This window comes from Dermacentor silvarum, chromosome 1 (assembly GCF_013339745.2).
Source record: "Dermacentor silvarum isolate Dsil-2018 chromosome 1, BIME_Dsil_1.4, whole genome shotgun sequence".
NCBI classification, from domain to species: Eukaryota; Metazoa; Arthropoda; class Arachnida; order Ixodida; family Ixodidae; genus Dermacentor; species Dermacentor silvarum.
This window is the reverse complement of record NC_051154.1, coordinates 94,376,327-94,397,914: the sequence shown is the minus strand read 5'-3', so window position 1 is coordinate 94,397,914 and position 21,588 is coordinate 94,376,327. Positions and strand designations below refer to the sequence as shown.

At 44.2% G+C, this 21,588-nt stretch overlaps 1 protein-coding gene across 2 annotated transcripts in view; it reads left to right on the top strand.

The window, feature by feature from the left end:
* The window catches only part of LOC119432740 (CD109 antigen-like), a 215,768-nt gene that overhangs the window by 166,822 nt on the left and 27,358 nt on the right, over positions 1-21,588 (top strand). For both annotated transcript variants that reach the window (XM_037699906.2, XM_037699899.2), the window contains exons 5-19: positions 577-699; positions 897-970; positions 1,071-1,110; positions 1,224-1,308; positions 1,405-1,525; positions 4,701-4,925; positions 6,472-6,720; positions 9,907-10,020; positions 10,350-10,412; positions 11,336-11,524; positions 11,870-12,019; positions 15,848-15,988; positions 16,277-16,325; positions 17,014-17,127; positions 17,221-17,326. In XM_037699906.2, coding sequence (XP_037555834.1) covers positions 577-699; positions 897-970; positions 1,071-1,110; positions 1,224-1,308; positions 1,405-1,525; positions 4,701-4,925; positions 6,472-6,720; positions 9,907-10,020; positions 10,350-10,412; positions 11,336-11,524; positions 11,870-12,019; positions 15,848-15,988; positions 16,277-16,325; positions 17,014-17,127; positions 17,221-17,326 — 1,843 coding nt within the window. The remainder of the gene's footprint in view (positions 1-576; positions 700-896; positions 971-1,070; positions 1,111-1,223; positions 1,309-1,404; positions 1,526-4,700; positions 4,926-6,471; positions 6,721-9,906; positions 10,021-10,349; positions 10,413-11,335; positions 11,525-11,869; positions 12,020-15,847; positions 15,989-16,276; positions 16,326-17,013; positions 17,128-17,220; positions 17,327-21,588) is intronic.

The window sequence follows — 21,588 nt, the reverse complement described above, 5'->3', positions numbered from 1 at the left end:
ATTTGTAGTTATGCCTTTGCGAGTTTAGTTAGCTCAATCTGTACAAGCATTCACACTATGGCCCTTATGTTTCATCTTTCTAATGTGTAATGTATTACCAAGTCCATCCTGGACATTGTGAACCGACCTTGTCGTTCATCAGCACAACGATGAAAATGGCTCTAGAAGTAAAACAGCAGCAATAAAGTGCATATGTATCGCATAAAAGTTGTGTGCTTAGGGCAAATCTTAAAAAAGAATGCATTCTACCCCTCTCCTTTATCATGTTCGCAGGATTTTTAAGAATTTTAGCGTTGACAGGTTGGCAACTAGGTATGCCATTATGTATTTGCATTGCTTAGACGCCGAGTCATCAGCTTCGATGGTTTGTTCTTGCTGCTTGTGTGCATGGGGCATATTGTGCAAGATAGTTATCGATGGTACTAATATTTCAATTAGCGTATTTGCTGAAGCTTTTTCTTCTGATATTGCGGAAGAGGGGGAGGTAAGTCCAGTACTCATTTGCCGTGTGTCAGCAGCGTAGTGTGTGGACTTGGTCTCATTCATTGGTTTTGTGTATTTGCTTTTTGGCTTCAGTTCATTTTCGTGCACTGCCAGTCACAACAGAGCTCAAGGCATTCTCGGATGCCGTTGACGTTTACATGCTGAATCCAAACCGGACCATTGTTCGGCGTTGGCTTTCCAGGCGAACAAATCTAGGTGAGCATACGGACCCGTATTCACAACGCAATTCGTATACACTAGAGATGTTCCTAAGAACGGGCGCTATTTAATCGTAATTTGAAATATAATGTCCCGGTAGTGACGAACAGTTCTTGCGAACGTGAGCACTCGTGCATACCTTTTTTTTTTTTTTTCTGTGCTCTTGGTAACGACATATGCCGACTTCACTTCAGGTGCCGTGAGCCTAGAGTACCCATTGTCTCCTCAACCTGACTATGGAAAGTGGACAATTCAAGTCATTGCTCAGGTGTGTGTAGTGCATCAGAACATTGCCTGCAACCATAGGTTTTATCTCAGTTCGCAATCGGGACCTACCATTGCTTTCTTATTTTTTTTTCTCCCTTTAGGGCCAAGTTGAAGAGAAGACATTTGTTGTAGAAGAGTACTGTAAGTAGACGAATTCGTTTAAAATGTTTAGAAATGCTGCACCTAATTTGCGCAGCGCACACGGACGGTCGCTGCCCAGGCGCTTAAAATTCGTGACTCATGTTCTCTTCCAGATCAACTGAGATTTGAAGTCAACGTCACACTGCCCACATTCTTCATGGCCACGCAAGAGTACATTTACGGCACTGTTGTAGCCAAGTGAGTGTTGCTGCAGTGGGCGGGGCAAATTTTTATTAGCTGATTTGGGAGCACCGCGTGCCCAACGTGAATACTTCCATGCCTTGTTCTCCACAGCTTCACAAGTGGTGCTGCGGTCGCTGGAAACCTGACACTACGCGCGACTGTTGAGCCAATCAATCCAACTTACCGCATTCACCGCAGCTCATCTAGGTACATAGAAAAGGTCTACCGTTATGTGAGTAATATTCTGCGTTCTTTACCTCTTTTTGCTTGCCAATGCTGCATTGCGCTTGTTTCGAATTGGTATTTAAAATTTTTGACCATTACTGAGTGTATCTGTCTTTCCACGCATTGTGCGCGCCTCCTGGGCACACACGGTTTTTACACGGCAGTTATAAACTATAGCGAGGTCTGTCTGTTGGACCGGCTGCGATGTGTAGCTGCTGAAAGTTCCGCAGGCTTCCCCGAGGTTTTTTTTTTAGTTTTTTTTTTTAATACGGCAGGTCCAACGCGCATGTTGGAATGAGCTTGCCAAGCGTTCGTAAAACGTTTTAAATTAAATGCTATGCAAAGGAACACGCGATGCATGCACATTTATTTGACGTCGAAGTACGTTGAAGGAGCTGTTCTCATTCTCCTCCCAACGCGGAAGTTCTGTGTTATTTGGCTTCGCGGTAACGCACATGTAACTCCTCTTGTGCTGCACCGCATTTCGAAACATAGCGCCTATCTGGCAAAACGCGGAGACCCCCGCCACACGACCCACGTGGCCGCGGATAACGAGGTCTCCGAAATCGGCCAACTTGAAGGAGCACTAAAGAGAAGCGCCAAAATAGCTTAGTTGGATAAAGTGTGCTTTCAAAGCTATATTTTTGTTAATTTGGCGACAATGGGTTGATTCTTAGCAGAGAAAATGAATGTCTGTAAGTTCCATGTTGCGAATTTTATGCCCAAGCCGTCTTTCGTTTTTGTGCTTTCTCTGACTTTACTAACCGCCTTTTCATGGTAAGGGTGCCCTTTGCAGTATTGTAAAAGGGTGGTCTAGCAATACAGCTTAAATTGTTTTTCTCTTTAGTGTTCCTCTGCTCCGTCGAGAAACCGACAGAGCAGATATGTGCCAAACACCGGGAAAGGAGGTGTAGAAAGCATCGCTTCATATGCGCTTGAAAGCACACATATTTATTGCAGTGTGAATATTTGTAGATACCGTTTGTTGTTTCATTGCGTAATCGCGTAGAGAAGAGAGCCGGTCACCTGCACACCTGTAAGGGTAGTGCAGGTGGCTATATATGTACTAAAAGCCGATAGGTTATATACGTGCTGTACTTTGTGTGAGCTATTCTGCAAGACAGAAGCAGCAGCAGCCACCGTCAGCAAAGTCCGGGAGAATTCGCAAAGGAAACTTTGTTTTAATTTGAACTTTGTATTAATTTTTTTCCTATCTCGTCATCTGCCCGCTTTTCACTTCTGGGGCTCCTGCCTCGTTTACGAACGAATGAGACGCGCTCTGACATCGATACCATGCTGCAGCATTCCGTTTGACCTTGCTGAGGGCAGAGCTACAATGGAATCTCGATGACGCGATCACGGCTAATACGAATTTCCGGCTGATACGAATATTTATGTGGTCCGGGCCGAGCCCCATTACTTTGCAACGTGCTAGAGAACAGTTGTTGCGAATCGATTTTCGACCCGCGTCGGTTGATACGAATAAACGCCGCCCCACCGGCGGCCGCGAAAGAGAACAGCACGCAGTCACGCGCTTTCTCCCTTTCTCTTTTGATGCGGAGGCGCGGACGCGGCGCCGTACAGCGCAGAGACCACGACTGGGCGCGAAGAGTTTGAAGCGGTGACGCTTTTGTTGCTTTTGTGCTTTTCCTTTTGTGTTTTTCTCCACCCAGGCGTGGGGAAGCGCGGCCGCCGCAGCGAGCGAAGGTTCGTGCGGTCTATCGCTTCAATGAAACTGAGCGGCGTAAGCACAGCGCATACAAAGTTCAGAGTTGTGTGGAGGTCGCTTTCAAGATACGGTGCGCGCGACAACACCGACAGCCGGCACAGGCGCAAAATACAAGGACGCATTTGTTGGCAGAGTAGAAGCCCCCCCCCCCCCCTCCCTCCCTCCCTCCTGCGCTGCCTTCCCGCTTTGCTCCTTTCGCGTGGGAGATTGCGTCGCCGGTGAACGTCGCCAGTTACACTCGCGCCCGGTTGCAAGATACGCATTTCGTGCAGCAGCACAGCGTCGCCCCCCCCCCCCCCCCCCCCCCCCAGCTCCCTTCCTCCCATACCCCCACGGCCTTTCGCTCGACGGAAGTCGCGTTTGCTCTCCGCTGTGCGTTCGCTTTCCGTGAAGGCGCGCGTCCCCCGCGCGCTTTCACTCGCACATACGGCGCGCGGCGACGATTTTATCGCCCTTGGACTCGTGCTCCACATCTCATGCTCCTCCTCCACATCGCCCTCGTTGATCTCCTCTTCCGTCGGTGGGCGCACCACGTTGAGAAGCGTGCTCGCTACCACCCTTGTCGGCGAAATTTTCCCGCGGAAGCCGCATTATAACCAGTATTTCGTCTCACGCGGCTGCACTGTAAGCGGTATGCGTATACATGGAGTTATATGGGAGGGTAAACGGAAGTCGGAAAAGGCCGCGTTGTAGCCAGTTCTGCACTATAAGCGGTTACGTTATAAGTGGTCTATACTTTAAATGCTTTTTACGTGCATGTGCCTGAGTGAGTTCACTTCGGACTCTTTAATTTATCTAGTTTTAATTTTGTTTCGCTGATACGAATTTCGGCTAATACGAATATTTTTCGTGACCCCGTGAGATTCGTATCATCGAGATTCCACTTAATTAGAAGCATGGAAGTGGGCCCACATATGGCGTGAGACATAACCCACAGGTCGCAAGTGCCATGGCTTCCTTTGTCGTTTGCCCATGTAGACCAAAATACTTGTTTGCCCACTGTACTGTCTTCCCATTTCTGGCCCGGTTACAAGGCGATTACTGAGCCATACTCATTGATTGCACAGTCAATTTGGTAATTGAGAGTATGTGCGGCGCCACCAATTGCAAGCTCCCACTACCGACGCAACTCTGTATACCCGGTGGCAAAGTGTGCGTACGTAGTATATGTGTAGTCGCCCTGTTGTGTTGGAAATCGCAGCCGGACTGCGATTGCTGGATCCTTCGCAACATCTGTCTCTAGCTTTATCACACATACCTTAAGCAATGTGCGGAATGAAGTGCTTTGGGAACTATGGCATGGAATACCTTTCCCAGCTGCGGCTGCACTTCAGGCACACCTTGCAGAATCATTGCGTATTCGTTACATCGCGAAGCTTCTCCTATGCCGGAAAGTTGTCTGCGTGAGAGGTCTCAAACTGTGTTTATTTTTCCTGCTATCTGCGATGCGCAGTTCGAAGGAGTCCGGGACTTTGCGTTTTCCCTGCGTGAGCTGAGCCGTTTGGTCTCACGCCTTGACGGAATGAAGGTTGTGGTCACCGCCCTGGTTGGGGAACGCTTCCTGGACCTCATCGAGACGGGCTTCTCTGAGTCCTTAGTGTTCAACGCAAGCCTGCAGCTGCGTTTCTTAGGCTCGTCTCCGCAAGTGTTTCGCCCCGGAATGCCCTTCAAGGCCTACGTGAGTCATTACTGCACTTCTTCTTGTAGTCGTTGATCCCATCATTTCTTAACCGTTGCAGCATGTTTGTTGAAGTCACAAATGCTTAAAACCTTACCAGCAGCCTTAGTAACCATACAATAGTAACCATAGTGCTTGCCTTAGTAACCATGACATGACATTGCTTACCACATCACAGGCAGTGCATCTCACAATGTTGACCTCAGAACCACAACTCTTCTCATGTACATATTCAGTTTCTTATTTGTGCGATGACTGTCTGTTACAGCTGCTACCTGAAGGTAATTTGTTTGTTGTTTTCTTTTTCTCTTTTATTTTTACTAACTTTTTTCTGACGAAGCTGTTAATGCGACGATGCGTGAGCGCAAATGTACACGTATCTGAAGAGCCAAACGTCGCAGCCGAGCTTTAATGTATCTTAAGGGTGATAAGAGTGATATGCATGGGCAAAGTTATACTACTATGCCATACTACCAAGCTGTTAGTTGCACTAACAGCTGGGTAGTATGGCATAGTAGTACGAAAGTAATAATAGTAATATGTAATAGTAATACGAAAGATAATGGAAAGCACATCGTGGCTGACACATCTTAGTCATGCACGTGTCCTGCTTCACACAATTTTTTTTTGTGAAGGTCAAACAGATAACCATAGCTGCTCGAGGTAACCATAGCGTTATCTATTATAGGTAACCTATAGCGTTATCTAGTCGAACAGATAACCATAGCTGTTCTAGGTAACCATAATGTTATATATGTTCTAGGTAACCTATAGCGTTATCTAGTCCAACCCGTTATCTAGGCAAGCTGTTAGTTGCACTAACAGCTTGCCTAGATAACGGTTTGTCATTTTTCAAGGTGGCTCGAGTCTGCCGACTTCTGAAACAGATGGTAGTTGGTTCGTGGGAAACCTGAGGCTGTTTCAAAGCTGCTCATGCGCAGCTAAGGAGTGTTCGTTAAAGTGGGCTTCCTTGCGATAACGGGCTTTCTGTGGGGAAGCCCATTTTTTGTGAATGTCATCGTTTTGCAGGCGATGGTCACTATATTGACAGATTTGTATGTCTGCATGTAACTGAGGGCAATAGCATCGTTTCATTAATTGCATAATTGGAGTTAGTTGAAGGGACACTAAAGGAAAATGTTAAGTCGAGGGGATTAAAAGGTTAGGTTTTGTGATTCGTAGCGATAATAGAGGTTTTGTAAATGAGAAAATAACGAAAATGGAAAGTCGTTGTGGTGCCACTTATATTGGATGATGTGAAGTCAGCACTGGCTGATTCAGAGAGCAGCAAAGAATGAGGTCACGTGGGTATTGCGGAAACCCATCCATTTTGGTGCGGGCGATTCAAATTGAGCAGCAGCAGTGCGACCTTCAGTGGCAGTTTTCTATGCGAGAAAGCCATATATTGGCACACAGAGAACGATGACAGTCTTCTAGACGAATAATCTAACGATCTGATTCGGCTTAATAGTTTCCTCTAGCATCCCTTTAAAGAGAGGAGATCTTTCGGTGTGCTGACCATCCAGACACGCACTCCATGGCGCAGGTGAGCGTGTCGTACAGCGACGGCTCTCCGCTGCCAGCCGAGTATTTCCGCAACAAGCGTGTGGAAGAGATGCTGCGCGTGACGCCGTCGGTGACGTACGTGAGTGGCGGAGCGGGCTCTGGTCAGCTTCATGAGCCAGTGGCTTCCGCAGTGCCAGGCTCGCCGGGCATCTGGGAGCTTATGCTCGAGTCGACACCCGCCCTCAGTGATCCGACAGCCGTCAACGCCGTGCGGGCTATTCGCCTTGAGGTGAGAGACCACCCCTTCTTGTTGGCGTGCATACTTTGGGCTGCCGCCATCAAACACCACGTTTGAAAGTTTTCTAACTCTGGAAACCATGTCTCGAAATGTTTCTTTTGTTGCATGCCAAAGCATTTTTAACTCAAACTGGGCCCGTGTGAATACTCTACAAAATTACAAATCGTTAAAGTTGCGGTTTCGCCCGAAAGGCAGAACATTGATAGCGATAGCAAGGTGTTCGATTTTCTTTTTTTTATTATATTAAAATATTACAAGAATTAAGGCTCGCAGTTCTATTGGCAGTATAAATTCCAGTAAACATTCACCTACTAACAAACAAGCATGAAGTCACGCACCCAAAGATACTCGGGAATACAGTTCACTCGATGACCGCAAGCACTCGCCGTCGCAACTCTGAAGTGATGACAAGCGCCGGCAGCTGAGAGCGCGCATGTGTGTCCCAAAGCGAACGTTCCATGCTGCCTTCACGCCCTCCACCATTCCAAGTATACCACGTCTCCAATACTCAGCAGATCACTTCCAAAACAGGGTGTGCATCAAGCCACCAGCCTTATCGGCTCGTCTTCACCCTGGCACCTGCAGATCCCGTGATCTCCAACTGCAGTGCTCGGGCAGCACCATGGGCAGCGCAGATACAGTCCTGTGACTTCCATTGGGAACCATGAAGGAAGGAAATAAAGTACTTTCCTTGTTCATATTGGGAACATTCATGGAACATTGGGCGCGCGGGAAGACGGTGTACAACCAGCTACTAGCTACACTCTACCACCAGCCTTCTGAGCTCGGCAAGCTATGCCGTGCGGGTGGGCCACTTTGCACCCTCCCACTCGGGACTGCACGGTCGCCTTGATGGTGACACGACAGCGACGGCGAAAACGCACCTCGAATGTCTGCATTGCAATAATATATACTATTCGGTGTCTTGCCGTGCATAGCCTTCTTACGGCGCACAGTCACTGTCGGCATAATTCAGCTTCGTCTGGGTCGACAGTACTGATCGGAACAACCCTTACGCGACGCAGACACATTGAACGGCGGCAACAGAAGCGCGTTTGGAAAGGGAAAATGAAAGTCTGAAGTCGGGAGCATGTTCAAAGATCAGGCCAATTGGGCTGAGCATGCCACTGGAAGTTACGCTAATCGTTACCAGAGACACAGATTTTTACCGAGATCTAGGTGATTGATATTTCCGAGCGGAGGAGGCCACAAAAATGCCCGAATAATCGGGCAGTTCGCAAATCGAATTTGAAGAGAACAAATTCCGGGAGAACCCATCTCACGGTGACTGTCAACGGTAATTTGATACACAACGCATTGCCATCGCCGAAACTTGTCATGTGTGAGGCATGTACTCTCTCGCACTTCACTCAGGACACGCTGCGCTGTCTAGCGGCACCGCCGTGATGTCCATGCGAAGTCTTTTCTGTGGCCTCCGAGACTGCACTGATGGCACGCTGGCGCGTATGAGCTATGTACTGCAGCCTGGCTGCTCTCTTGCGCTTCCCTGTGGACACACTGCGCCATCTAGCGGCACAGCCAAGAAGACCGCACGTGGCCTCCGAGATGTGTGGCAGTGCTCGGACACTACAATTTGTATACCTTTGGGAAAAGTGTTGATTTTTTTGGCTAGTCCACGTGGTTTGAATTAATGGCTTATAACTAATGGTAATGTGGTATGCATGCACCATACTGCAATAGTTTTGAAATGCAGGAGCTATGAAACAAGAATTTTTTGTAGATGCATGCATCCACCCCTCACCACTACAGGACACATGTTCTTTGCAGAGTGCGTGTGTCTCTCCAGTCTCTAGCCATGCCCAGACTCTAGGAAGAAGCCACAAGGAAATATAGCTTTATCACAGCTCTCATGCTCGAAGTGCTTTTATTATCCCCCTTTGTTTGTTTGCTTGTTTGTGTGCGTGCTGTGTGCATGTGCATGCATGGTGCCCCAACGTTACTAGACCAGCTTCAGTTGTAAAACTCAGCGGAGTTGCGCGGTTCCGCCACCTGCCCGCACCTTTATGGCGCTGCCTTCGCACCCAGCTTCACTTCCCCACTAGCCGGCTACGTGAACTGGCCAGACGAAACACGCGGTGCAGCGTTGGTGTATTCTGTGGTTGGTTGTTGACGGCGGATTTCAGGAAGCATGTCATCCGCGAAACTGTAGCCTTCGCCGTGCTTTTAAGGATATTAGCAGACTATGCCAACGTGCTGCGTTCCTGACTGTAACAAGCGGCTATCGAACGATGTCGACAGTTCGGCACGCCACTTCTTGTGTGCTCCCAGCAATGCGACACTTCACTCGGCGTTGAACAGAGCGATTCCTCGTGCTGATTGGGAACTCTGCGAAATCCATGGTGTGTGATTTACACTTTCATGAGCAGGACATCTTAAAGTGTTTGTGCATATTATCAATGGACAGACGGTTGAGGTGCCACGAGACAAGTGGACACTTGCCAAGGGTGCAGTGCCAAAAGTGTTCCCGAACCTTCCCTCTTATCTGTCGAACCAACCGGGGGAAAGAAAATGCAAACGAAGAGAGATGTTTGGTGACCTGTTCTGGGCCATCTTAGAAGAGCTGTCACAGAATATGCTGAGTCGTGTTGGGTGCCCCTTGCGCTTTCAGGAACTGAGTGCACGCATCATTAAATTTTTAACAGCAGAGCATTTTAAGCTTTTTGCTTCCTCGCGTAGTGTTCGCAAAAACTCACCTAGCGATTAGATTATTGCGCACAGCTGCGCCTTGCATGACCTTGCGATAGCCAATCAATAGCTAATCGATAATCGATCAATAAACAATAAATTCCGGAAAATCCTAGGGATGACTTGGTAGGCGATGGAACGGCGCCGCCATCTGGCGGCTGCCCAAGGAGTGGCGACAGCAGCGGTAAGCGCACGGGCGGAGAGTTTTACAGCTGAAGCTAGTCTAGTAACGTTGTGGTGCCCACACTTGTACAACTGTGTGCATGCATGCCGGCATGTGCGACTCATGTCTTGCTTTTCAGCATTAGCATTCACAAGTTTTTATATGTGTAAATTTAATCTGTATTTATGTATGTATGTTTCTGCATACGTCCACATTCCTTCTACGGCCTATGTCTCCTGCTACTACTGCACTGGTAAAAGGGGCTTAAATTGATCTTTCTTTTTTTTTTTTTTTTTTTACTTTTACAGGCCGAGTTTTACGATTCCAACTATGGCCATGTTCGTACAAGCCTTGTGGCCTACTCATCCTATTCACCCACAAACCATCACTTGCAAATCACAACTAGCACTAAGTTCCCAAAGGTGTGTACAGTCTTCAAGATGTGTCACATCACCTCTTATGTAGTCTTCTGAGATGTTCATTTTGTCACCTCTCGTATTTAAATTTTGAAGGTTTATTTTTTTAATGCCTCTGAATACATTGTGAGACTGTATTTTACAAAATTGTGCTTTTTTTTGTATTGCGTAGTCTAACTTGACAGTATTCATTGTTATTCAGGAAAGTGTGGTGCATATTACATACCTTACCTCTTAGCCTAGATCTGTTATGAGACGTTCCTTAACAAAATTTGAGCTGTCTTTCTTAGAAATATTGTTTAATGTCTGAAAAAAAAAAACTTTGTTTCTGACAGGTTGGAGAATACATTATTTTTCATGTTCGCTCCAACTACTACGTCGAATGGTTTTCGTACCTGGTAAGTTGCTGCTATTCTTATCTCCAAAGAGCATATGGTTACTATGTGTCAGAAACATTTACAAGTGATGCTGTTTTCTGAAGAAACTGTACCGAGATTTGTAGACTTGTGTGTAGTTAATATAAAAGGTTTTTAGAATTGCAGAGGTGGTCATCCTGACTTTTTTGTTTAGCGTGATACTGTATGTACTATAGACCTAAAAAGTTTACGGACCATGGAATCTCAGAAAACGCTAAATATCCAAGCAGCCTTTAAAAGTAGCCAGTAAAACCGTACATGACAATGTTGTTCGCATATACCAGTAGAGGCTGGAAATGGGAATACCAGGCTGCGTTGTGAGGCTGCAGAGATATTCAGCTTTCTCTCAGATCCCTTGGTCCACAGACTTTTTTGTTCCATAGTACATCTGGACATCCGAAACCTGATGCTTTGTTGCTTACTGTATTGATACATATAAGACATACTAACTCTACAAAAGAACAATTTTCCTGTCGGGGCCGGCCATACACTTGTACACATGCAATTATATCCTCTGACCAATATAAATTTTGATGGACAGCTTCTGGCATTGCTACTACACAAGACCTCAAATATGTCTCCCATGGAAGTGTAGCTTTGAGGTGTGCACATCTTGCATGGATAAGTTCCTTGCACGTAAATCCATGAAAGCTTCATAGTAATATGTACGAAGGCCAACCATTGCACATATAATGCAGTGGGCAACTGATTACGGCAGTTCATATTTTTCCCCTTATGGACGCCAACTATTCATCTCCAAAGCTTCCTCTAGTGCATGCAAGTATACACTCTAGCTGCGTTTGTGTCTGATGTAACCCGTTTTTGCCTTGCTTTCTTTGCTACTATTGTCCTATTCAGATACATTAAGTGACAACTAACGAGTGTATGTTTATGGTACATTGCAGATCATCTCGAAGGGCATCATCTTGCTATCTGGTCAAGAAAAGATGACTTCAAGCATCAAGGCATTTGCAGTAACTCTGTCCCCTGAGATGGCACCGACGGCTACTGTAGTTATCTATGACTTGGCACGAGGCAGTGAAGTTGTCGCTGAAAGCCTGACTTTTCCTGTTGACGGCATATCCAAAGACAGGGTAATCATGCAACTCAATGGAAATGGGTCAAACTGCCCCTATGTATAGCAGCCTGTTCTGAATTGTGTGCTTCAGCATTAGAAGTAATACTGGGAAAGCAATCACAGATGTATTTTAAATGTTCCCTTTGGCCTGTATACCTTGTCAGTTGGGAATCCTTTATAGAAATCAAGGGGTATGGGGGTAAAAATAAAATTTTTATGGTCAAGAAGGTATTTTTTATACTTAACATGTGAATTGTTACTTATAGAGCTGAAAATTGTGTGAAGTATTGTAATCTGCGCATAGAATATTGGTGAAAGTTTTATGATGGAATTACACAGTTCACTTTATATTCCATTTCAGTTCAACATGAGCCTCAACAACCGAAAGGATAAGACGGGAGACACTATTGAAGTAGCCATCTATGGAGACCCAGGAACATACGTGGCACTGTCTGCTGTTGACCGCACTCTGTACAACATGCAAGCAGGCACAGAGATCAGTTACTCTGAGGTAATATTACTGAGCCCAACTTTTCATTCGCATTAAAGCGTTGCACACGAGAGAATGTACATATCACGTGATGTCTTCACATGTGATATCCTGATGGCTTTGCTACTGTTCAGGGCATAAAGAACGAAGAAGATGCATGCCCTGAATGTGTGCAAATAAAAATTAGTACAGTTGACTTCCGTTAATTCGATCCTGACAGGACCAACGAAATTAGTCAATCATCTAGCAGTAAAAAAAAAAATGCCGAAACACACCACTGTTTCAATTGGCAGTACTTGACTGATTCTAACACACCCCTCAATTAAAACCCACTTTCTATGTGTTCGAAGTAGAAAGCCAATGTCGGAATGACATTAGAGCACCTAAACACAGTAGAAATCGAACGTGCACTGGATATTTTAGCAAGAAAAATATAGCATGCCTCCGATGCTGGCAATAAGAAAAAGATGAAACACGCGAACTTTACCTTCACAGGATAAAGATTAATTTACACCTTATGTCAATCATCATAACTGTCAGAGAGCACTTTATCACTGTGTAAGAACCATAAAATGTCCTCCATATGGTCCATTGCCTGTTTGATATTCTGCATTTCTCAAACGTCTCCGCAACAATGCAATTGCAAACTACATGGTGGCACTCACCTACCAGTTCTAACCAATTCACTAGTTCACATTGCAATGCATGCAGTTCTATAGATACATGACTTGTTGCAGCTAGCTTAGCATGTAAAATAACTTATCTTAGATTGAGACTTTGTAATCAGAAACTGAAAGCGGCACATTGTTGTTGTTGCACTATGCGAGCATGGTACACAAGTCGCCATCTTGCAATGGCAATGGAGATGGCGCTGGCTATGAGAGTAGGCTGTTGTGAACACTGCGAATGCAGTTTTAGTTTTGTATCCAATAGCACCGCACAGGTAATTATCAGACCAATTTTACTGCCCCCCCAAAAAAGTGTGTCTTTTGATTGGGAAAATACTGTAATTATTCATTGTGAGCTACTGTTTTCATCTGAAAATCTTCCTATGGCAGGTTTTTCAGCAGAAGGTGACACGTGTTCGATGTATTCACTGTCCCTTAACATCCACTAAGACAGACGCTGCCGCTAAAGAGGTCTTGATTAGGGTCACCATTGGGGCCAGGTGCATGCGTGCTGACCAGTCAAGTTCGAATTTTCTTGAAAACTAGCACTTTTAGGATCAATGAAATAATGAAAGTTTTGGCCCATAGAAATGTATGGGCGCCGGCTGGGACCTTTGGTTAAGATTTAATTAACTGAAAAATCAAATTAGCTAGAGTCGAATTAACAGAAGTCAACTGTATAGCATCTTTGTCGAATTAATAGCAGTTTCAGAACTTGGGATACAGAATATGTATAACAAGGGGAGAACACCAGCACGAAATTTCTGAATTACTACGGAAATGCCTTTCTATTTTGTAACTTTAAGACTTCATTCTCTGAGGCCCTTTTTTTTTTTTTTTTTTTTTTTTTCCTCGTGCCTTTTGAGTTTGTGGCTCTAGCTAAGTAGATTCAGAAACACATAGACATTGTTTTGTATTGTTTCCAATGCCCATTTAATGACTTCTGTTAGACAATATGCTTCCTTCTAATTTGGATATATTTTGTAAATAAGTTATCTTTTGCCTCGTTGTGAGTTTACATTTTTACCCAGGCTGCCTGCTCATTAGTAAATACTGTCGACTTCCGTTCATTCGTCCCTGACGGGACTGACTAAATTGATCAAATTATCTGGCAAGTGGCATTAAGCAAGATGCAGAAAAAACACCAAAATACACCTCTGATTCGTTTGGCATTTTTCTCATATTCCAACATGCCCCGGAATAACACACGCGGCCACTTTTTGTGTGTCCAAAGTAGTAAAGTAACGTAGAAATGACATAGAAGCTCCCAAACAAAATAGAAATCTAATGCACACCTGACTTCTTAGCAAGAAACATTGTTGCACAATGTTGGCCGGTTTCCCCAAAGTCAGCTTCGCCACTCGTCTTATTTTTATTTATTTTTAACATTTTTTTTAGAGTCAGCTTTGCCGCAATCCATTTGTGTTATGTGGCAAAGCATACGAACATTGCGAAGGCGGTTTTGTGTTCGATTGCACCATGTGGGCAATTTTCTGCCCCGTTTTCTTTTTTAAGAAAAGGTGCGCTTAGAATCGGGTAAATACCGTAATGAAATATTGTGAGCTACAGTTATTGCTTGAAATTTTTCCTAGGGCGGGCCGAAAATAGGTGTTTTCGACGAGAAATGACGTGTTTAACTCACTGTCCCCTAAACATCACCGAGACAGAAGCCTCCACATTAAAGGGGTCGCTAACGGAGTCACCATAGGGGTTGGTGTATGCGTGCTGACTGGTCAAGTTTCGAAATCTGGCGAAGTCCAATTTTAGGATCGAAATAACGAAAGTTTGGGCCCATAGAAATGCATGGGCACCAGCCGGGACCTTCGGCCAAGATCAAACTAACCGAAAAATCTAATTAACCGAAGTCGAATTAATGGAAGTCTACATTACATGTGATCTGCAGAAGAAATACACACTTGGGGACCCTTATTATGATGCTTTGTAGGCCTATCAGATATATGTATTTTTTCTGTATTAAGTGGATGTGTTTATGAGAAAACGTGGCTTTTCCAAGTACTAGTTGGCAATGAGTCATTTTTTTAAAAGCAATTTTAATGTTTTTTTTCTGTTTTTTCCTTTTTTTTTCACGTTGAAACACAAAGTTGTCTAATCATGCCACCTGCTTTTGTGGCTTCAATGTATGAACTTATCTTCTCTCTAGCTGTGGTTATAACTTACTTGAATTACCTGTAGACACTACTTCATCAGCAGTTATCCACTTCCCGACGGCAAAGGATGGTGGTCAGTCAATTGCAGTCAATTCATTATTGCAGTCCTGTGGAAAGCATGAGTGGCTTATAAAGGCAACATTGATTTTTGCATGACTGTCTAGGTTACTGAAACCTCCCTGAAGTTCTTTAATGTTGTAATGAAATTGTCAATAGCTGCTTCAGGTTCCATTTATTAGTTTCATTCTTCACATGCTTTTTTTCTTGATAAATTTGCATTAGCAGTTTGGCAGTTGAGTGAAGTTGTAGTTAAAACAAGCGATCCCCCCCCTCCTGTGAAGTTCGCTAACCCTTTGTGGTCATGATAATTTACTGACTTTGCAGCCATTCTAGTTGGGAACTAGTTCGCACATTTTGGATGCCATGCTGAAGGAGCACTTGCATGGACAAACACGTAGTCTGTTTTTCATTTCAAATAGTTTTCTTTATTCCTGAGGCTAATGTAGTCTCCAGCCATCACATTGTTGCAGGTGATCACTACAGGAATTGTTCTCTCTAGGGTCCACATCGTTGCTTTCTTCTTTAGTGATATCTTTCGAGAACATTTGCTGGTAGTCTGAAGGTGGAATATACTCCTTCTTTAAACTAAAATTATCTTCGGATTCACATAGCTCATGTGAGTTGTTACCATACGATGCCCATGGAAAAAACTTTTTCCATGCCTTGGTGCTTCATGCTGTGAAAAGCGTACACAAATTCCTTCAAATGTGCACTGCATGGTGATGCCCTTGTATGTAGACGCTGCAAAGTGTGATTATCAATAGTTCAAAAAGCTCCCGAAAGGTGCCACCACAAATGCGAAGAAAAAACGAACACACACAAGCAAGTGCACCTGTCAGGCACTTCCGGACATGTGACCACAAACATTTAAAGCTTTACTGTGGTTTGAATTACTGTTATAGCTATAGTTTAGGTATCAAGCAGGAGAACTGATTTCAGTCTACTTTTTTCAGGTGCTAAGGAAAATGAACTCATTTGACAATGTGATCAATGGCACATTAACTCAGCAGTGGTTCTCAAGAAATGGTAATAGCTACAGCTATGTGTGCTTCCCATCATCTACTTATGGCCTTGACTCAAACAGGACATTCGAGGTGAGCTACAATTTTTAGTTCTTACACATTCAGGGGCAGTTTGATCAAAACTGCTGTATGCACTAACAGAGCCCTTCAGTTTCACAGAATTCTGCTATGGCAATGGTATTTTTCACCAATGTCACAAATGTTGCAAGGCAGGGAATAATGTGTTCCACTGAGTTACAAAGAGAAAGCAGGCACCCCTCTTTTGATCTGTAAACATGCTGTATATGTGGCTATTTCTTGTCAGTGATTAGTTTATCTTACTTTGTAACAGTTCAATGTTTTTTTTTTTTTTTTTTTCAGTTTGCAGGATTGCTGGTCTTCAGTGATTCTAACATCACCCGCATGAGAGGTGAGAAATGCCTTTTCAATTGCGCCAGTTCCTTTGCTTCTTTTGTTGGCATTCTTATGGCCATTCATTGCGTACTGAAGTACTCACCAAATAGAACCTGATGTGTAAATCTTTTGGTTAAAAGTTCACATATACAGTGGAACCTCGTTGATACGATCTTCACGGGAACCGGGAAATAAAGCATATCATCCGAAAATCGTATCATCCAACATGGTATCCAACCAAATCGTATTCTTTCTAAAATAAAAAAAAAAACATCCCGAAAAACATATTATGCAGAATCATATCAACGAGGTTCCACTGTATTCTGTGCCTTTGCATTTGCTTTAAAGGCCCTCATTCAGGCCCCGCTGCAAATTTTTGTTTTACACTGGAAGTTGTAAAACACCGTTTAGGGGTGTTTTACCAAAATAATTTTTCAAATCAGTTCATTTTTTGGGGAGATAAAAGAAATTGATTTGTCCTATTCTGCTCGCCAGCAGGCGAGTGTGACTACCGACAGACACACTTTGTCCCTTTGCCTTGACTAGCGAACACAAGTGTTGTTCTTTCCTTGCTTTCTTCCATACCGAAGCCAAGTGACCGTGTCATGTTCATGTGACAAGCCTCGCCTTCCTTTTTCCTTTTTTTTTTTTTCACGTGTTCTTTTTTTATATCCGCCTTTTATTCCCTCTCCACAAAAATCCAGACGACTGCAATTCAACAGCAGGTTATGGCACATGTTATGATGGAGCCTGCTACCGCCTTGACCGACAGTGTGATGGTTCCTTTGATTGTGAAGATGGCTCTGATGAAGCAAGATGTGAGCACATAATTTTTGCCCTCTAGGTTAATTTTATCAGTGAATTTCTACTCGTTACATGAATAATTTTTTTTTTCTCTTCCTCTCGTGCAGGTGATGATGAACAGCGGTTCAGCATTACTAAGTTTGAAATGTATCGAACAAACAGATACCAACGGTTGTATTCAAATGCATGGCTTTGGAAGGACATTAATATCGGGTTAGTTTACTCTACTCTCTCTCACTCTTTTTATTGAGTTCTTGAACACATTGAAGAGTTATTTGAACAGTGTTTGCACACTTTAGCCACAAGCAATTTCAATGTCCCAATTATATTTTCCATAATTATAGACGTGACTAAGAAGTGAGGGTGCATGTTTTCTTCTTATAGATGTCCTGTAAACATTTATATTTCCATCGATAAATTGCAAGTCTCCCCCTATATTGGAATGATGCGCTATAAGCTTCCATGCAATAATCCATATATACAATAAAAAATTATTATTTTACTGCTCCTTATTTTTTTTTTAATTCTTCTATTTTAGCAATTTATGGAGCATAATGGCATGGGAAAATTTTTGACCAAACAACTCGGGTCATGAAAGCTAAAATTTAGCTGTTGCAAAGAGGTGTGATATGCCCATATTAAAAACATTTGGGACTTGAAATTACAGTAAACGTCTTATTTTGCCGACTCCCAAGGGACCGCAAAAAAAAAAGTGAGAAAAATCTGGCAGTCCGAAAAAGCAAATGCATGCAGAAAGCGCACCATTTTGTAGATCACCATTTTATGGAGAGGGTCAAGGACAGAGTATCAGGTTGGTGCTGCTCTGCCAATGCATCGTTGAGGTGTCCCTGAAAAGAGACATTCATAAAAAAAAATGAAAAATCCGACAGCGGGTGTAGCCGGCACTATCTTCAGCTGGGTCAACATTGCTTGTTACTGCCTTAGTGGCACAAAAAAAATCTTTTGCATGGTGTTCCGTTTGCACGCAATGATGTTTGCTTCAATTTCAGCGAGGTTCATATCATTGCTGTACAGTGATGACAATATCATCAATGCTCACGTCAACTCTGAGCTTGTCGGCTTTGCCGGCTTTCACTATTCATTCTCAGTGTCGGAGTCATCCAAATCAACTGTCATTTGATGGACGATTTCGTCGGTAAATTCTGCACAGAGTTCTAGATTTTTGTCGGCATTCGCAAATCCTTCAAAAGTTATCCTGGTTGGAATCGAAACACCAGCGGTGGGCAGGTTGTCCAATACAAAGTCCATGAAAGGGGACTGATCACACACGCTGTCCTTCTCTCCGGGTGAGACAGCTGTCTCAGTGCCAAGTGTGAAGCCCGTGTGGCGAAAGCAGTTGCGAAACGTCTTTTGTGTAACTGCCTTCCACGAGTCCGCAAGAATGCAGACAGCAGCCCTAAGGTCAACAATTTAACTTTTGCCACTGTCTGAGCACAGTACCATGCTGCTGAGCATGCGTGACCTGCACAGAAGCTTCAGGTTGCGGATCACGCTTTGGTCCATCGGCTGGAGGATTGCTGTGTTGTTCGGTGACAGAAATTCTATCTGTATAGCTATTAGGTCTTTGTGGTGGCCATGCGTAGCACAGTTGTCTAGAAGCAGCTGAACTTTTTTGATTCTGCTGTTCGAACCTTCTTTCCAACTTGTGAATGTACACTTCAAATAACTGCTGTGTTATCCAGGCCTTCTTGTTGGCCTCGTACTTAACACGTTTGTTGCCCCCTTAAAACACCTTGGATTCTTCGATTTCCCAATGACGAGCATCGGATCTCACTGCCCGACATGTTCTGCCGACAAGGACAGTCAGCCGCTCTTTACTGCGTTTGCTGCTATGGCAGGTGTGCCCAGCAAATGCAATCGTTTTCTCTGGGAGCAACCAGTTTCATCGCAGTTAAAACTCTTCTCAGGCGCAAACTACTACAACAAAGACTGTAGCTTTCAATTCCGATGCGCCGCGACGGCTGAATTGTCGACAGCGCCCCTCTCGCCACACATCTTCTCGAACTTGAGGTCATCGTGATTCTTGAAAATCTGAGCCACCCATCACAGAACTTGGAAGTCCTCGATGTTCAATTGAAGCACGAAAGCTTCTGCCTTTTGCCAGGATTCCATTTGTGATCATGTTATTTAGCCACGTGAGGAGCGCTTCCTCAAGCTTTGGGTAAACACTCTAACTTGCATTCTTTTTTTGAGCCCCGGTTGACTTTCCGGCCGCTTACAAAATCTTGAACTTGTTTTTCATGGAATCCAGAGCTGTTTGCTTCGAAATTCCAAACTATTTGCCCATGTCCAGCCACTTTCAATTTGCTTAATGATGGTGGCTTTCTTTTCCATGATCAGCCTACAATAGGGCTTTGTGCGCTTCAAAGCCATGCTTCAAAGCCATGGGCAAAGATGAGGAAGGCGTAGTCGGTGCCATCACTGTCAGCGGCGAATCTGCTCTATGAAAAGCGCAACACCAAACTGCGGAAAGCTTCTTGTAGAACGTCAAAGAGAGCACACAACAGCACTACATGATCACACGACCTCTCACAAAGCTAACCAAACAACATGGGGATGAACACAAAAGGCTATGGCCATAACTACGGATGCCAACAGATTGGCATGCAAAAGTGCTGGTTTGAGGTTTCAATACGATATGGTGGCAGCGGTGCTACAGCTGGCTACGGCTAGCGGATCGGCGTGCGAGAGCGGGGGTTCGAGGCTCTTTGTGTGATAATCAAAATGGCAGTGAAGGATGCCACTTCGGAACTGTGGTTAAGTGTAAAACGTCTGGAAAATCGGACGGTGAAAAGTTTGAACGTTATACATTGGCTCTATGGCGTACGTGACGGTGCCACGAAGGAGTCCGAATTATCAAGCATTGACTTGTAATACCTTGCAAAAGTAAACTGTCATTTGCAGTCACAATAACTAACCAGCACGGTAATTGCACGAGAGATATGCATGCATGTCCGCTTGGTATTATTATTGCGTCTGATTTGTTTATATGGTATGTAGGCATATTCAAACTGCACAGAACTGAAAATATTATTTGAGATGTGTAAAGCAGTGCTGGCAGACCTCGTCATTGTTGTGAATATCCTCAGGTAGTCGCTTCCGCAGTGAGGCAACATCGAAAACGTTCACGCAACAAACTTTTTTTTCTTTTCTTAGCAATCTTCGTCTTGGAAACACGCAAATAATCGGCACAGAACACTCAAACCAAGCTATGAGCCGCACTCTTTCTGTCGCTTTTTCTGTGTCGCTGTTGTGACTGAGGCTCCAGAATGGCTCATGGTTTCGTGTTTTATGAACAAGGTCGTCTAAAGCTTTTCACTGTGAAAACGTGCAGGTCACCCTCGTTGTCGAAGGAGAAACGTCCAGGTCCAAAGAAAACGTTATCTGTGAACGATGCAGAAAACCACTCGGGAAGTGACACAAATTTTTTTTAGAAAAGTTATTTAACGCACAATGTGCGTCACACGTAGTGGTGCCAAAGAAGGTTCCAGTATTCATTGTACGTGGGGGACGGCAAGGGAATGCCGGCAGCGAAGTAGCACCTATGACCCCCAAGCATGCCTGTTGATTATGTGATTATGGAACTGCTCAGTCAGTCACGGATTAGCCAAGTCCTACCTTGGCACCGCTTACAGGTGCTTTGCTGGGTGCACCAGGCAGGTTTTGGCTAAGTCAGCCAAAACATGCACTCACTATGTCTCGCATGCAGCTTACAAGTGAATAATGGAGGCGCAAGTGCGATGCCCACACCAGGTATACCGCACTTGCACGTAAATAATGCAACCATGAATATAACCTAGGGCTTCCAGGCTTTAAAAAAAAAAACATCACGAAATGTAAGGTGGCAATTCTCAGCTTGCGCGTTCTTGCGCGAGCTGTAGAGGCAAGGCTAGAGAAAATAAAAGAAAGCCAAAAAAAATTGTTATAATCATGTCACGAACCCGCATGTAATGCGATGCACATTCTGAGGCCAGAAATTTAGGGGAAAAAGCTTGCGTTATATTCATGCAAACACGATATGTCGGTTGTAGGCTGCAAACTGAGTACGCACTAGCACTTTATAGGGCAGCAGCGTACACATGCGAAACAAATAAAATCTGAGAATACATTTTTGTTGAAAACAAGCTACCAGAGTGAAGTTCTTTTGCAGCAAAGAAATGAGAACTGTAAATTTATGTGCAGTGCAAACTGATAGAGACTACCAGCAAAGGCACTAAAACCAGCACACTCAACAACGACCACTTCGGCCCGTTTTTGTGAATAAAGCAGATTAGGAGACATAATATTGCACTAATGTTTTGCCTGACATAAGTGGACTTCCATCCAAAATGTTTTTTTTTTTAAATTGCGACTGGAAATTTTGTATTTTTTGAAAGTTAGCTTTTTTAGGAAAAGCTTGTTTATTTAATATTTCTTTCTAAGCTTATATTATTTGCAGAAACACAATCCTTAGC